General features: G+C 38.9%; 1 protein-coding gene across 1 annotated transcript in view; it reads left to right on the forward strand.

Moving 5' to 3' along the window:
- Positions 1-17,298, forward strand: part of SPG11 (SPG11 vesicle trafficking associated, spatacsin) — a 111,574-nt gene that overhangs the window by 71,425 nt on the left and 22,851 nt on the right. Inside the window, exons 20-27 of the mRNA XM_037152005.2 lie at positions 1,602-1,668; positions 4,168-4,333; positions 7,286-7,491; positions 7,940-8,048; positions 9,163-9,322; positions 10,873-11,145; positions 11,952-12,152; positions 13,086-13,193. Coding sequence (XP_037007900.2) covers positions 1,602-1,668; positions 4,168-4,333; positions 7,286-7,491; positions 7,940-8,048; positions 9,163-9,322; positions 10,873-11,145; positions 11,952-12,152; positions 13,086-13,193 — 1,290 coding nt within the window. The remainder of the gene's footprint in view (positions 1-1,601; positions 1,669-4,167; positions 4,334-7,285; positions 7,492-7,939; positions 8,049-9,162; positions 9,323-10,872; positions 11,146-11,951; positions 12,153-13,085; positions 13,194-17,298) is intronic.

Raw genomic sequence — 17,298 nt, forward strand, 5'->3', positions numbered from 1 at the left:
TGGTTGATTAGATATTCCTACTATTTGTACAGAAGTTTTACTCTAAGGGAAAAGGCAGCTTCATTGGGTGTGATTATGAACAGATAAAGTAGTCCAAGTATCTTCAAGGGCCTAAGTAATTCTTCTTTGAATTTCTTCTATACTATTAGTGAGGAGAAGGGGAAATGCCCTCTCATAGTCCTGGTAGCAACCCTATGTTTGTTTCTGTTTCTTTTCTCTTTCTCAATCCCATTTCAGTTGTATATAATTCTTTTTTTTTTTCCCATTTTCGATGACACCTTTATTTTTTTTATTTTTTTACTTAAATATTTTATTTAGTTATTTTTCAAGCACAGTTTTTTTTTTGTCTATTTCTCCCATCCCAGCCTCCCCTGCCCCTTGCTCCCCATGTATGTAATTCTTCTTAAGGTGATCTGGCTTTCTACAATAAAAGCAGTCTCCTCTACAGAAGCTTCCCATCAGATTCTATTTAGTAATTCTGTTGCTTTGCTCCCAGAAACCAATATACTAATTGAAATAGGTCAGAATAGTCAGGATCACATGTTCTAACAGTTAAATTAAAAGTTTTCATGCCCTGGCCAGTGTGGCTCATTTGGTTGAAGTGTTGTTCCATAAACTGAAAAGCTGCAGGTTTGATTCCTGGTCAGGGCCCATGCCTAGGTTACAGGTTCAGTCCCTGGTCTGGGTGCATACAAGAGGCAACTGATTGATTTCTTTCTCTCCCTCTCCTTTCTCCCTCCCTCTACGCCTCCCCCGTCTCTAAAATCAATAAGCATGTCCTCAGGTGAGGATAAAATAAGTAAATAAAATAAATAAATTTCTTTGTGAACCCATCAGGGTTTTGGAGAAAGTCAGGGAAGTCTTTAGGTTGATTCCTTAATTCTGTACCATCACTGGTTCCCCTCTTCCTGAGACTGCCCTTTCTGGTTTTCTACTGAGTGTTCCCTAGGTCAGTAGGCAGCTGTAGTGGAGGAGGTGAGAAGAGAAAGAAGAAGGAAAAGGAAAGGAGAGTAAGTCCAGACAATGATGTGTACAGGGTACAGGAGGGCAGTTGGAGAAGAGGGAAGAGTGGGGTGTTGCCATTGAGAGCTTCAGAAGCCTCCCTGAGTTCAGAGACAGGCTCTAAAAGTTCCTATTAATTTCTTATGGAAAAGAGAATTTATCTGTGCTCCTCATAGAAGCTTCTAATTTCCAATCAAGATAAGCTTCCCATTCATTCTGTTTAGTTTTAGAGCCAGCTTTTTCTACTTTTGCAAACAAAAAATTTAATTTAGGTGTCAAGGGTTTCATTTTTGCCATCTTAAGTTGATATCACTTCTAGGTGAATCTTCCCATTTATGTAAGTACTTGCAAGTAAAGGCTTCCTATTTATTGTGTATCTGCAGGAGTATTAATGGGGGGCTGGGAGCTAGAACTTGCAGGCCTTGGAGGCACAATTTCCCATGTTAATTTTAGTTGTATTTTGGGGCCTGTAGAGCCTGAATAGATTTCTAATAATGCTGTAGCTGGTTGAAGTGTGCTGCTTATTGGCTGAGCTCCATTCTGAGGGCTCTTAGAAGCAATTAACTTTTAACTCCAATTTGACTTTTCCCCTTTTACAGTCATTATTGCCCTTTGATCCTAGCAGATTGTTTGGCTGGCAGTCTGTCAACACGCTAGCTATAGGAGGTAAGTCGTTATCGGTACTTCTTGCTTTGGAAGCATTTCAGCAGTGCTGATCCATAGGAGTTGATTTATGTTAAGCCAATCCAGTTTTTTCACTGCTTTCTATTAAATAAAAATAAATAAATAAAGGTGTATTCCAGTAAATTGAAAACATATTGTGAGTTAAAAGCCATTGTATTAAGTCACTAGTGCTGTACATACTGGACAATGTGTACCTGTCTGTTTATATTTTTTCCCCCAAATCCCTTTGTTAGCGATATAGTATTATAAAGGTTAAGAGCATGAATGTTGGCATTAAATAAACCCTGGCTCTGCCATGTAACAGCTGTAAGGACCCCAGGCAAGTGATTGAACCTCTCTTCAATTCCATGTACAAGAAGCTTAATTAACAGTGGCCATCTCACGTGTTACACTGAGAATGAAAGGAGATAGGGCACTTAATAAGCTCTCACAGTTTCTGGCACATGGTCAGCACCAGATAACACACACATTGCCTTCCTCACTAGACCATAAACATTTCTGTTTTCTGTGTGTGCCTTTTTAAACATGTAGTTAACATTCATATGCCATTCTTAAACTGCTTTTTCTTTTTTTTGCATTTAGAGTTAGCCTTTAATATCATGTTATCTGTGGTGCCTCCACCTAAACTATTCTAAAGTTGGCTTCAAATTAGTATTTAGCACATAATATATAACCCATATTTATTGACATACATAAACATGAATTTTCTAATGTGTCAGTTTTATAAATTCAGATTTCAGTATATTGAATTTACCTGAAATGTAAATTTCCCATAGCCCATTGCAGGCCTATAATAGATGTTCAATAACTATTTGTTGAGTGCTGAATAAAATAGTGCTTATTGCATTGTCAAATGACAACAATTGTTCTAATCTCAGTGAAGTTACTAGCAAGTAGACAGAATCCTCTGTTCTATTCTTAGCATACAACACCATCACTTAGCCAAGGTCATGACCTCTGTCTCGGAGACTGAGCACTCTAATGGGTAGATAGGTACATACCAGGGAAACAGGAAATTAAAGGTGTACATGTTCCCTGCCTGGTTTTCAGACATTTAAAACATATTTGAACAAATAAAGCACAAAGTAAATGAAACAATAATATAGATTCATAAAATTGGAGAAGTGTATTTAATTAGAACATTTACTAACTTTTTCATGTGATTTACCACACTCTTGAAAGAGGATGTAAAGAAACTGCATGATGACTTTGCTTCTGTGGCAGGCCAAAGAAAAAGAAATTTTTCCCTTCGGGTAGAATTTTCTCTTACACGCAATCTCCACACTAGATCCCAACTGCTAAAAAATCAGGGTCTTATTTGAATAAAAAACTTAAGTTTACTCATTTGGCACCTGAAAGTACCATACACTTGACATGTATTCGGCAAATATTTAATGAATAAGTAGTTTTATGTGGAATTATAAGTTAACAAAATTACTGTGATCTCAGAAACATACAGATAAGGCATGTAATATGACAACTTTTAATCTCAAAGGGGGTGTACTTTTAAGTAATAGCTTGTAAGATGACAAGACACCATTGAGGTCTTCGTCTTTTTTTATAGGAGCCAAGTCACAATGTAAAAAATGATTTGAAATTCCATAGGAGGATAAAACTTTATTTCAGAAATAAGCGTTGAACTTTGAAAATGAGAACACATGCACTGTTTTCCAGAATTGGTTCCTTTAACAGTTCAGAATGTTATCTCTCTTTATTTTTTAAATAGGTAGTAAGTGGTTAAGAGACAAATATTAGAGCTTGACAGGAGTGGTTATTTCGTATTAACTTCTCACATCTAGATATCTTCTGACTTTAGGTTTCTCTAAGAGTAGAAAAGAAAAATTTGGGCTATTTTCATGGGCATAGAGGAACTTTAAACTGAGTCACTCCACTGCTCTTGGAAAGATGGTACCAACATGTAGATAATAAGGTGCTCTATGCATACAGCATCAGGAAACACAGCTAGTGATAACTAGAGGAGGTGCAGGAGGGTATTAATATGGAGAAAAAGATGTTCTTCTCAAGGTGTTTATTGGAGAATGGTACAGTGGTTTGGCCATGGTAAATAGAGGAGACACAAATATGTTAAGTAGGAATTTCATTGCATAATGAGCTGCATGAATGAATTAAAAAAAGCATTTGCAGATCTTTGGAAGAGATTTTGCAGCTAAAGGGTTGCTGCCATTTTGAAGTTAAATATAAAATTAAAGCATCTGAAATTACAATAAGTTCAGTGGGGAAAACACAATTTATAAATTGTCATGCCGCTTCTCCAGTACACATTTTTGCGTTAAATGAGGACTATTTCTCCATATTAAAATAAAACTGTTAAATTTTGGTGGTTCAGAGTGACACAATGGTATAAAACAATTATAGCAACCAGTTTTCTTTTACCATTGCAGACTTAAGATTTCCATGTGCAAATCTACAATTAATCATGGTGAGGTACAGAGCATTAATATTGCTTCACTTTCCCTTCAGATGCATCCGGTCATCTCCCACATTTCTCTAGCCCTGACCTGGTGAATAAATATGCTATAGTGGAACGTCTGAATTTTGCTTATTATTTATATCATGGGCGGCCATCATTTGCATTTGGTACTTTTCTGGTCCAAGAGTTAATTAAGAGTAAGACACCCAAACAGCTGTGAGTATGTAAAACATAGTTTGTACTGTTTATAAAAAGCATATTGGTGTATTTTACATGTGCCTTTAAAAAAATGTACTAAAACATGTATACCCGAGTTTACAGTGATTATATTTGGATGGTGACTTTTTTTCACTTGTGCATTTCTTTGTACCCCAAGTTTGTGACATTTAGTGTGTGTTACTTTTGTTAATAGGAAAAAAGATAAGTATATTTTAAAAGATAATAAATATATTTTAAAGTCCTATTTTTAAGAAATGATACAGCAGCTTGCCGGATGTTACCATTAAACCTAAGAGAGAATTCTGAGTTGTGGATTCTTTTCTTTTTTTTAAATTTTATAGATTATGCCATTACAGTTGTCCCATTCCCCCCCTTCATTCTCCTCTACCCTGAATACCCCCTCTCCCACCATCCCCCCCTTTAGTTTATGTCCATGTGTCACAAGTTCTTTAGATTTTATATTTCCCATACTATTCTTGCCCTTCCCCCTGCCATCTCTGCTACTTATTCTCTGTACCTTCTCCCTCCTTCTCCTTCTCCCACTCTCCTGTTGCTAACCCTCCATGTGATCTTCATTTCTATGGTTCTGCTCCAGATCTAACTGTCCTCTTAGTTTGCTTTTGTTTTAGGTGTGGTTGTTAATAAGTGTGAATTTGCTGTCCTTTCACTGTTCATATTTTTATCTTCTTCTTAGATAAGTCCCTTTAACATTTCCTATAATAAGGGCTTGGTGATGATGAACTCCTTGAACTTGATCTTATCCGAGGAGCACTTTATCTGCCCTTCCATTCTAAATGAAAGCTTTGCTGGATAGAGCAATCTTGGATGTAGGTCTTTGGATTTCATGACTTGGAATACTTCTTTCCAGTCCCTTCTTGCCTGTAAGGTCTCTTTTGAGAAATCAGCTGACAGTCTGATGGGAAGTCCTTTGTAGGTAACTGTCCCCTTATCTCTTGCTGCTTCTAGGATTCTCTCCTTCATTTTAATCTTGGATAATCTAATTATGATGTGCCTTGGTGTGTTCCTTGTTGGGTCCAACTTCTTTGGGACTCTCTGAGCTTCCTGGATTTCCTGGAAGTCTATTTCCTTTGCCAGAATGGAGAAGTTCTCCTTTATTATTTGTTCAAATAAGTTTTCTACTCGTGACTGTTCCTCTTCCCCTTCTGGTACCCCTATAATTCGGACATTGGAACGTTTAAAGATGTCCTGGAGGTTCCTAAGCCTCTCCTCATTTTTTTCAATTCATGTTTCTTCATCCTTTTCTGTTTGGTCATCTTTTCCTTCCTTCTGGTCTGCTCCCTTGATTTGAGTCCCAGTTTCCTTTCCATCACTACTCGTTCCTTGTGCATTTCCCTTCATTTCAATTAGTTTAGCCTTCATTTGTTCCTCTAATTTGTGACTAAAATCAACCAGTTCTGTGAGCTTCCTGATCACCAGTATTTTGAACTGTGCATCTGATAGGTTGGCTATCTGTTGGTCACTTAGAAGTATTGACTCTGGGGCTTTGAGCTGTTCTTCTTCAGCCATAATGTTTTGGTCTGTTCATGCCTGTTACATATGAGGGGCAGAGCTGTAGGTGTTCACCAGGGTGGGGTGACCCAGTTGCTGGGTTGTGACACTGTATGTGGGGGTGGGGTCAGAGAGGGGCAATGGTGCTTGTTCCACGCTCTCTCTCAGATTTCGGTCCCCTCTGCTGCTTCCCACAAGCAAATTGGGCCCTTCTGGTGCTGGTTCCTGGATGTGTGGGCTTGTGCACCCTCCAGGACCCTGTGAACCTGGGAGCCTCTCCTGACACCTCGACCCCCAAAAGTTTTTTTAATTGGTGCTTTTAGGCTTTAATTCCTGGCGCTGGGGCCCTGGGGCCCTGGGTTGCGCAGTCTGTCTCACTGCTCGTTTTTTCACCTGGTTTATGTGTGCGAGAATGTGTGACCGCGGTCAGCCAGCCTTCTTGCGCCCTCACTGGGTCTGCCCCTTACCAGCCCACACCTGGGATCTGTCAACTGCTGCCTGGGCTCCTGGACTGATCTGGCCACTTTTTCCTGTGTGACCTCACTCACCAGCTGCTGACTCCACCTCTCTTACCGGTCTGGCTGAATGGTTTGTTGTTGTCAGACTTCCAAACAGTTCAATTTTCTGTCTGTTTTGGTTGAGTTTTTGTTACTAAAACTTTGTTGTCTTTAAACTTGGTTGTGCAAGGAGGCACAGTGTTTCCATCTACGCCTCCATCTTGGCCAGAAGTTCTGGATTCTTTATTTAAGATCTTTGTTAGGTTTACTTTATTGGCTTGTTTTATTTTTATTTTTTATTGTATTTTTTCTGTTACTATTTAATCTCCTTATAGCCCTCTCCCCCCTGAAATTATTGGTTTGTTTTATAATTAACAAAGTAATGCATTTTTATGGCAAATATTCAAGTAGCTGAGAAGGGTGAAAAATGAAATGTAAAATTCCCTGTCTTATATCCTCATTCTACATAGTAAATGAACATGGTAAATTTCTTGTGAGTCTTTCCTCAAAAATTTTCTATGCATATAAAAGTACACATGAGTCTTTTAAAATGTATGTGCTTTAAGATGTCAAACTTTACGTGGCATTCATTTTCTTGGTAGTTTGTGTACATATAATTGACAAGATCACAAGTTGGCAGTCTTTTGGAAAAGTCACTCCCTGTTCCCTGGATGAAATTGGAAACAGAATAATCTGGACTGTGAGTAGGTGTTTTAGGAGAAGGTAAAATATAAGGACATGGAGCCCTATGGAGCCAAAAGACAGATAAAAGCTACCAAGAACCTGAGTGAATGTGTACAAGGGGCGCAAAATGGGAAGGGGGAGGAAGCCAAAAATCACAGGTGTCTGACACTCCGTGTACCACTGATGTGATTCCATCCGCGTCTCCTGAGGAGATGCAGTTTTCATGCACTGATATGATTGTGCTTCCTTTCTTTTTCAGGATCCAGCAAGTAGGCAGTGAAGCCTATGTTTTAGGCCTCTCTTCCTTCCATGTGCCTTCAGTAGGAGTTGCCTGTGTTTGTTTCTTAGAATTGCTTGGCCTCGACAGCCTCAAGCTCAGAGTTGATATGAAAGTGGCCAATATAATTCTGAGCTACAGATGTACAAACGAAGATGCTCAGTATAGCTTTATCAGAGAGTCTCTAGGTATAGCACCTTTTCTTTCTGGCTGGGTTTGTTTAAAGGACCTGGGGTGAATAGGTCTAAGGCAGGGGTGTCCAACCTTTTGGTGTCTCTGGGCCACACTAGAAGAAGGAGAGTTGTCTTGGGCCACACAGTAAATACACTGTGACACATAATCACAAAAAAATCTCAGTGTTTTAAGTAAATTTACAATTTTTTGTTGGGCTACATTCATCGCCATGCTGGGCTGCATGCAGCCTGCAGGCTGTGGGTTAAGGCATTGACTTGTGAGTGGTTGGGGAAGAAACAGTGATCTTCCTGTTTCACCCTTTTCCTGCAGTGTGTGTTCTTTAACTCACTTTCTTGGGTCCTTTAATTGGATACTGAAATGGCCCTGAAACACACTTTTCAAACAAATGCCTAGTTCCTGCTTTTTTTTCTTGACCAAATTTGTTGTTTATATTTCTTATAGCTGAAAAACTCTCTAAACTGGCTGAGGGTGAGAGGGCAGCCATAGAAGAATTGCTTGTTCTCTTAGAAGAAGGTGTATGGAACAGCATTCAACAACAAGAAATAAAAAGGTTTGTGAGTTGCAATCCCAACCTGTTTTCCAGCAAGCTTTATTGTTCCCATGTGTTTGCCTAGTCTTTCCTCCAACATCTCAAGAGTTTTTCACCAGTCCTCCTAGGCCTTATCTTCTTACTCATCCAGCATATAGCAGATTCTTAGTAAATGGATAATGGGGGTTTCCTTTTTAAAAATTTTTTTTTGGATAATGGGTTTTAAGTGCATCTTACCATCAGTAAAAGGAAGGTAAAGATAATGATTCCCTCTTAAGAGATGGAGTTTTGAAGAGTTGGAGGGGAGCTTTCTGTCTTCCACTGCCCTACTGGTCAGGGAAGTCTGTTACATGTTAAAATCGTTTCAGAAGCTGTGGGAAGGGTATCAGAAAATTTAACTCTGATATCCTTAATTTTTTCTTGCTCATGTCAGTTGATAAAGGAAGTTGAGGTGAGCATCTATCCACAAAAGCCCCTCTCCTGATACAGAGTGCATCAAAAGTAGGTTTACAGTTGTGAATACGTGAAACGGTTTATCCTTGTATTATTTATTAATTATTGTACTATTTTTTCCACATGAACAACTGTAAACCCACTTTTGCCCTGCTCTGTACATTTTCACTATTTTCTCTCTGTGCTATCCCAATGGGGCTGACCCAGCCATGCCAGACCGTGGGAACACACCATTCTTCTGTAACTCCTATCACTGACTCTGCTTTCAACAGCTTCCTGCTTTTAGCAGGAACAGGTACCCTCCCCTTAATGAGGAAGTCCAGGCACCTGTCAGGGCTCTGATTTTCTAAAGTGAAACATGAAAGATAATTAAGCACTCAGAAGATTTCTTGAGTGACTATTTTCTCATTTCTCCTAAAGATTGTACGTAGCTAATTTGACAGATACTTGGTTGACAAAAGGAATGAATTCTACCAGTATGCTAAGAAAGCTATTGTGTGTCATAGGTAGGAGTCCTTTTTTGTTTTTTCAAAGCAGTCTAATAAATATTTGGTATTTGTTGAAAAACTTTTTAGAGAATGTACTGTGGTTAAATTTATTTAATTTTTACTGATTTTCAGTTGAAAACTACAGCAGTATTTTAACAAGTTTTTTTTCTCTACCTCTCCACCCCCAATTACAGGTTATCCAATGAATCTAGTAGCCATTGGACATTAGTGGTACAGTTCTGCAGGCTCCACAATGTGAAACTGAGCACAGCTTACCTTAGAGAATGTGCCAAAGCAAATGATTGGTTACAGTTCATTATTCACAGCCAGCTCCATAATTACCACCCTGAGGAGGTAAGCCATTGATTGTTGAAAGTTATTCAAGAAGAGGATATTGGAACACTTCTTAGAATAAAAATAGTGTTCTTTCTGTTGTGAACACATACACTTTTGTTTGATATGATACTGTTGTTTTTACTAAAATTTCAGTGGGTTGGCATCAGGCAAAGGACAGTCATTAGTACTAAAGAGATGAAGGAACAATTTTGTGATTCCAGATTACAAATGGAAATTCAGTCAGAAGCAACAAACAACTTTATAAAATTATATGGTCACCTCTGACACAATTGAGGTTAAAAAAGAATAATTTTGCCTATTTTTTTCTAACATTTTCAGCTCCAGCTGAAATTGAAACTTGGATATCTGCCTCATGCACTCTTAGTGGGATTGCAAACTGGTGCACTATGGAAAACAGTTTGGAGGTTACTCCAAGAATTACAAATAGAACTACCTTATGAACCAGCAATTTTACTTCTGAATATTTATCTGAAGAAATCCCAAACACTAATTCAAAAAGATATGTGCACCCCTATGTTTGTTGCAGCATTATTTACAATAGCCAAGATAATGGAAGCAACTTAAGTGTCCATCAGTAGATAGTTGGGCCCTGGATGGTGTAGCTCAATGGATTGAGTGTTGGCCTGCAAACCAAATGGTTGCTGGTTCGGTTCCCAGTCAGGGCACATGCCTGGGTTGCAGGCCAGGTCTCCAGTGGGGAGCATGCGAGAGGCAACCACACATTGATGTTTCTCTCCCTTTCTTTCTCCCCCTGCTCGCCTCTCTCTTAAAAAAATAAATAAAATAAAATAAACTATTAGGTAAAGAAGATGTGGTAAATATATGCAATGGCTATTACTCAGCCATAAAAAAGAATGAAATCTTACCATATTAGACAACATGGGTGGACAGAGAGGGTATTATACTAAGTAAAATAAGTCAGTCAGAGAAAGATAAATACCATATGATTTCATTTATATGTGAATCTAAAGAACAAAAGAAACAAAAACAGAAACAGACTCATAGAACAAACTAAGGGTTGCCAGATGGAAAGTAAAGGGATTAAGAAGTACAAATTGGCAGTTACAAAATAGTCATGGGGGTGTAAAGTACAGCATGGGGAATATAGTCAATAATATTGTAGTAACTGTATATGATGCCAGGTGGTATTAGACTTATTGAGGGGATCACTTTGTAAATTATGTAAATGTCTAACCATTATGCCTTACACCTGAAACTAATATAAAATAACATTGAATGTCAACTATAATTGAAAGATAAAAAAGAAATAAAAATAAACTTGCCCTAACCAGTATGGTTCAGTTGGTTGGGTATCATTCTGCAGTGAAAGTTCACCAGTTTGATTCCCAGTCAGGGCACATGCCTGGGTTGTGGGTTCTGTCCCTGGTCAGGGTGTGTATGAGAGGCAACTGATTGATGTTTCTCTCTTATGTCAGTGTTTTCTCTCCATATCTTTCTTCCTCTCTTCCCCTCTCTCTAAAAGTAAATAAAATCTTTAAAAATAAAAAAATAAACTTGGTTGTCTGTTTTAATCATCTGTTTTCCAGGTGAAATCTCTTCTCCAGTACTTTAGCCCTGTCCTTCAAGACCACTTAAGGCTGGCTTTTGAGAACTTGCCCTCAGTGTCTAACTCTGGCATGGACAGTGATCAAGTCTGCAGCAATTGCCCCCAGGAACTCCAGGAACATGAAGAAGAGATAACTGATTTCTTTGAAATTTTGCTTCAGTGCTCAAAGGAGCCAAACTCCTGGTGCTGGCTTCTGGCTGAAGCAGTGAGACAACAGGCCCCAATTCTTAGTGTCCTAGCCTCATGTCTGCAGGTGAGGATCATGAGAAGCTTCAGTTAAGGATCCAGAGAGCAATAGAAAAAGTGGGGAGGGTAGGGAGGCTGATAATCAGGAAGCATGTGGGGGGATGATGATATTGAGGCTCTAGCATGTGTTTCCAAGGTCACTGCAATGTTTTATGCTTCTCCAACTTAGGACTGAGGCCATCTAGTGCACTTTCTCGGGGTCATAGCCTTGGTTCCTGGTTGGTAGTCATAGAGAAGGATGCTTTGGTAGACCGACCACCACAGCCTTTGAGATAGGAAGAAGGATAGTCTATATCAGGGATGTCAGACTTATTTGCACCAGGGGCCATATCAGCCTTGCGGTTGCCTTTAAAGGGCCAAATGGAATTTTAGGACTATATAAATATAACTACTTAACTAGGGGCAAGGAGCTCAGTGCTGCTGCCAGGTAGAAACAAGGTACTGGGCCCGTGGGCCTCGTGTTTGCCATCTGTGGTCTAGACAATCCCTTGGTCAGCAGTTCTGTGGTGGGCAGTTGTGTTTTCTTATACTTAGCACTTCCCTGTCTTTCACACATACCCTCTCAGTCTCTGGCCTTTGACCTGCCATACTGCATCCTGAGTCTACAGAATGGTTTACAAAAGTCCCTTGGTTGTTCATTCAAGTTTGTTTCATGCTTGGAGGCTTTTCAAGCCTTATTAACAAGTATACTGAGGTAACTTGATCTGAACAGGAAATAGCCATCCATAGTTGTAGCATTGTTGGAGACTTCCTCTATCAAGTAATCCAAGCCTGGTTGTTATTTTATTTTGAAAAGTTCTTATCCCATCGTAGGATGCCAGTGCTATTCCTTGTCTCTGTGTTTGGATCATCACTTCTGTGGAGGCCAGTGTTGCAGCTGAAGCAATGGGACACATTCAGGGCTCCGTGCAGGGTCATGCCTGGGACCTCGAGGATCTCTCAGTCATCTGGAGAACATTATTAAGAAGGCAGAAGAGCAAAACTCTCATCAGAGGTTTCCAACTTTTCTTTAAGGTAGTGATAGTCACTTCATTTCTTTCCTGAGTTTAAAAGGTTTACTTTAGCCCTGGCTGGATAGTTCAGCTGATTAGAGCGTTATCTTGATATACTAAGGTTGCGGGTTTGATCCCCAGTCAGTGCACATATGAGAATTAACCAATGAATAAGTGCATAAATAAGTGGAACAGCAAAAATCAATGTGTTCTCTCTCTTTCTCTTTCTCTCCTTTCTTTCTCTCTAAAATCCATCAATAAAATTTTTTTAAAAGCATTACTTAAGAATATCCCATTCTGACTTTTTCAATTATTTCTATTCCTGGATTTATTTTTTAGCCAACAACAAATAATGATAATAACTGCATTTATTTAACAATGTGCTTTGTATACATTATTTTAGCTAATTCTCACAATAGTCCTATACAAAGATAATACGTATGAGGATATTATGAAGAGATCTTATCCTCATTTTGTAGAGTAATAAACCAAGGCTTACAGAACTTAAGTAACATGCCCAGGGTCTCAAAGTATTTTAGTAAGCAGTGTACTTACAGCTCAGATCCATGCTTTCTGATTCCCAAAATCCTGTCCTCTAACTGAAAATCTCACATTGATGTGATGGAACTGTGTGGATTGATGCCACAGGGAGCAGTAGGTTGGCAGGTCAGTAGAGCCCATTATCCAGAAGTGTATGTAGAGGTTTCCTAGCACCATCTGGTGGAACATGTTTGCTCATGTGTAGTGGACTGAGTATAGAATAGACAGAAAATGGACTGTTGAGTAGATATATCTAGACAGAGTATCTTTTTTCCAAAAGGAAAAAGAAGTGTAAACTTCCTTTCTTTTTAACATGCATGCTTTTAACTTTAACCTTTTCTTATATTGGCATTTTTCATGAGAAAATAGTATTGAGTTCAGAATTTTTACATTTCATTCAAACTCTTCTTCAAAGGATTCCCCATTACTACTGATGATGGAAATGTATGAACTCTGTATGTTCTTCAAGAATTATAAGGAAGGTGAAGCTAAACTACTGGAGTTCCAGAAGACCCTTGAAACTGTAAGTTAGAATTATAGGCTCTTTCTTGCTGATTTGAAATTCCTTAGAGTGGCCTGTTGTCTGCTAGTAGTCAGAAGGTGGCAACAGGTGAAGAACTGTTAACGTGGCATGATTCAAACTAAGTCATGTGTACTGTTGCCCAGGGATGGGGAGGCAGGGCAGGAGTTGCAGTGGCCCCGCTTATAGCACCTCATTGCCAGGGATGACAGAGGTTCCATCTAATGTGCTATAACTGATCAGTTTCCTGATGCTGCAGCCAAGCTCAGTGGGCAACGAGTTAATGGTATCTACTATGGATGCTGAAGAGGAGTATGGTGATGCATGAGCCACATTCTACCAATTCAGGATAGCTCCAGCAGCACTGAGTGTGAATGTTTTTTTTTCCAGAAAAATTAAATATTTTATTGCCCAAGGTCATACAGTAAATTTATGGAAGAGCTAAGGTTACAATTCAGATTGTCTAATGCCATACACGTCTTCCTTCTTTTTTTTAAATATTTTTTTATTTTATTGATTATGCCATTACATTTGTTCTATTTCCCCCCTTCATTCCCCTCCACCCTGCACACCCTCTCCCACCATTCCCTCCTCTCACCATTCCCCCCTTTAGTTCGTGAACATGTGTCTCAAGTTCTTTAGATTTTACATTTCCCCTACTATTCTTACCCTTCACCCTATTTTCTATTTGCTGTCTATGCTACTTATTTTCTGTACCTTCTCCCCCCTTCTCCATCTCCCACTCCCCTGTTGCTAACCCTCCATGTGATCTTCATTTCTATGGTTCACTCCTGATCTAGCTGTCCTCTTAATTTGCTTCTGTTTTAGGTGTGGTTGTTGATAACTGTGAGTTTGCTGTCCTTTCACTGTTCATATTTTTTATCTTCTTTTTCTTAGATAAATCCCTTTAACATTTCATATAATAAGGGCTTGGTGATGATGAACTCCTTGAATTTGATCTTATCTGAGAAGCACTTTATCTCTCCTTCCATTCTAAATGAAAGCTTTGCTGGATAGAGCAATCTTGGATGTAGGTCTTTGGATTTCATGACTTGGAATACTTCTTTCCAGTCCCTTCTTGCCTGTAAGGTCTCTTTTGAGAAATCAGCTGACAGTCTGATGGGAAGTCCTTTGTAGGTAACTGTCCCCTTATCTCTTGCTGCTTCTAGGATTCTCTCCTTCATTTTAATCTTGGCTAATATAATTATGATGTGCCTTGGTGTGTTCCTTCTTGGGTCCAACTTCTTTGGGACTCTCTGAGCTTCCTGGATTTCCTAGAAGTCTATTTCCTTTGCCAGAATGGAGAAGTTCTCCTTCATTATTTGTTCAAATCAGTTTTCCACTCGTGACTGTTCCTCTTCCCCTTCTGGTACCCCTATAATTCGGATGTTGGAGCGTTTAAAGATGTCCTGGAGGTTCCTAAGCCTCTCCTCATTTTTTTCAATTCATGTTTCTTCATCCTTTTCTGTTTGGTCATCTTTTCCTTCCTTCTGGTCTGCTCCCTTGATTTGAGTCCCAGTTTCCTTTCCATTACTATTGGTTTCCTGTGCATTTCCATTCATTTCAATTAGTTTAGCCTTCATACGTTCCTCTGATTTGTGACTAAAATCAACCAGTTCTGTGAGCATCCTGATCACCGGTTTTTGAACTGTGTATCTGAAAGTTTGGCTATTTCTTCATCGCTTAGATTTATCGGTTCTGGGGCTCTGAGTCGTACCTGAGCCATGTTTTGATCTGTTTATGCCTGTTATGTATGAGGAGAGGCACCTTTGGTGTTCACCAGGGTGGGGCTACTCAGGTCGCTGGGTTGTGATACTGTATGTGGGGGCGGGGTCAGAGAGGGAGCAATGGCTCCCTCTCTGCTCACCGGGTCCTCCTCACCACTTGCCCCCGCCTGTTTATCTGAGTGCAAAAGTGCGAGTCCGCTGCCCTGCGCCAGGGCCTGCTCGGTCTGTCTCAATGCACATCTCTTCACTGGTTTACCTGCAAGCAAATGCGAGACCTCAGACAGACAGCCACGCCCCAAGCCTTCCCGTAGCTACCCCGTCCCTGGGATCCACGCCCTTGGCTGCTTGCAATCTGCCAGGGTGGGGGGGGGGGTTGTTTTTGCCCAACCACTCTGCTGCTGGCTTCGCCCTTCTCACCAGTTTAGCTGAGCTGTTCGTTGTTTTTGGACTCCATATTGTTTGATTTTCTGTGGTTTGGTTGCGTTTATTGTTGTTAAAACTTTGTTGTTTTTAGATTTGGTTGTGCGAGGAAGCAGAGTGTTTCCACCTACGTCTCCATCTTGGCGGAAGTCCTCTTTTTTTTTTTTTAAATCAACCCCTGTCCAAATGATGCTGAGCCTTGTGGTCAATTTCAGGCTTTACTTATCAGAAGCTTATTTCAGGCCTATTTATCACATAGTGCTTCAATAATTAACCCTATAAGGGGAAAAGAAATTCATAAGAAAGGAAAAGAACTGTGCCTTAGTTCTACTTGGGGTTTTGGCACTTTTGCCTTGTCTACCACAAAAGAGCTCTATGATAAATGAGACAAAACTACTTACAGATTCTACCCAACAAATATATCACCGTGGAACCTCAGTATGGCTTTGCCCTAAATCACATTGATCTTAACTGTAATGAAGATTATTATTTATTATTTGAAAGTACAGAATCAGTTATTCAAATATTCCTGAGGTTTCTAAATCACAGAAAATAAGGGCATTAATTTCCTTGGTCTGTCACTCTCTATGGCTGGAGACCATTTAATAGGTATCTTCTTTTTTTTTTTAGTATTACTTTTTATTGCGGTCAAATACACATACATTTAACATCTTAGCCATTTTAAGTATACAGTTCAATGGTATTAAATATACTCACAATATTGTGTAACTATCACCACCATCCATCTCCGTAGTAACTCTTTTCATCTTGTAAAACCAAAACTATACTCAATAAGCAGTAACTCATTCCCCCCTGTCTCTAACCCCTGGCAACCATTACTCTGCCCTCTGTCTTTATGATTTTAACTACTCTAAGTACCTCATATAATTAGAATTTATACTGTAGAACTATACAGTAGTTGTCTTTTTGTGACTGGCTTATTTCACTTAGCATAATGTCTTCGGAGTTCATCCATGTTGTAGCATATGCCAGGATTTCCTTTCTTTTTGATGCTGAATAATGTTGCATTGCATGTATACACCACATTTTGCTGGTCCATTCATCCATCGATGGACATTTGGGTTGCTTCCACATTTTCACTATTGTGAATAATGCTGTAATGACATGGTGTACAATTAGTTCTTTTAGATCCTGCTTTCAATTCTTTTGGATGTCTACTCAGAAGTGGAATTGGTGAATGATATGATCATTATATTTTTAATATTTTGAGGAACTACCATATTATTTTAGTGACTATGTATATTCCCACCAATAGTGCAAAAGGGTTCCGATTTCTCTACATCCTCACCAGTACTTGGTTTCTGACTTGTTTGTTTTTTTGGTAGTAATCATCCTAATGAGTGTGAGATTGTAACTCATTGTAGTTTTAATTTGCATTTCCCTAATGATTAGTGGTGTTGAGCATCTTTTCATATGCTTATTAACCATTTGTATATCTTCTTTGGAGAAATGTCTATGCAAGTCCTTTATCCATTTTTGAATTGGGTTGTTTTTTGTTGTTGTTGAGTTTTAGGAATTCTTTCATAGTCTAGATATTAATCTCATACCAGATATATGATTTGCAAATATTTTTCCCATTGTGTGAGTTGCCTTTTTGTTCTTTTGATAGTGTTTTTTATACACAAAATTACTAAATTTTCATGAAGTCCAATTTGTATATTTTTCACTTGTGATCTGTACCTTTGGTGTCATTTTCAAGAAATCATTGTCAAATCCAGTGTTGTAAAGCTTTTATCCTATGTTTTCTGCTAATTGTATTGTTTTAGATCTCAGATTTAGATATTTTGTCCATTTGGAGTTAATTTTTGTATGTTTTGTTAGGTAAGGGTCCAACTTTATTTTTTTGCATGTGGATATTGTTTTTCCAGCACCATTTGAGGAAAAGAATGTGCTTTCCTCATTGAAGTATTTTGGCATCCTTGTTAAAAATCATTTGATCA

This window comes from Artibeus jamaicensis, unplaced genomic scaffold (genome assembly GCF_021234435.1).
Source record: "Artibeus jamaicensis isolate MK-2021 breed Jamaican fruit bat unplaced genomic scaffold, CSHL_Jam_final contig_3201, whole genome shotgun sequence".
Classification (NCBI taxonomy): Eukaryota; Metazoa; Chordata; class Mammalia; order Chiroptera; family Phyllostomidae; genus Artibeus; species Artibeus jamaicensis.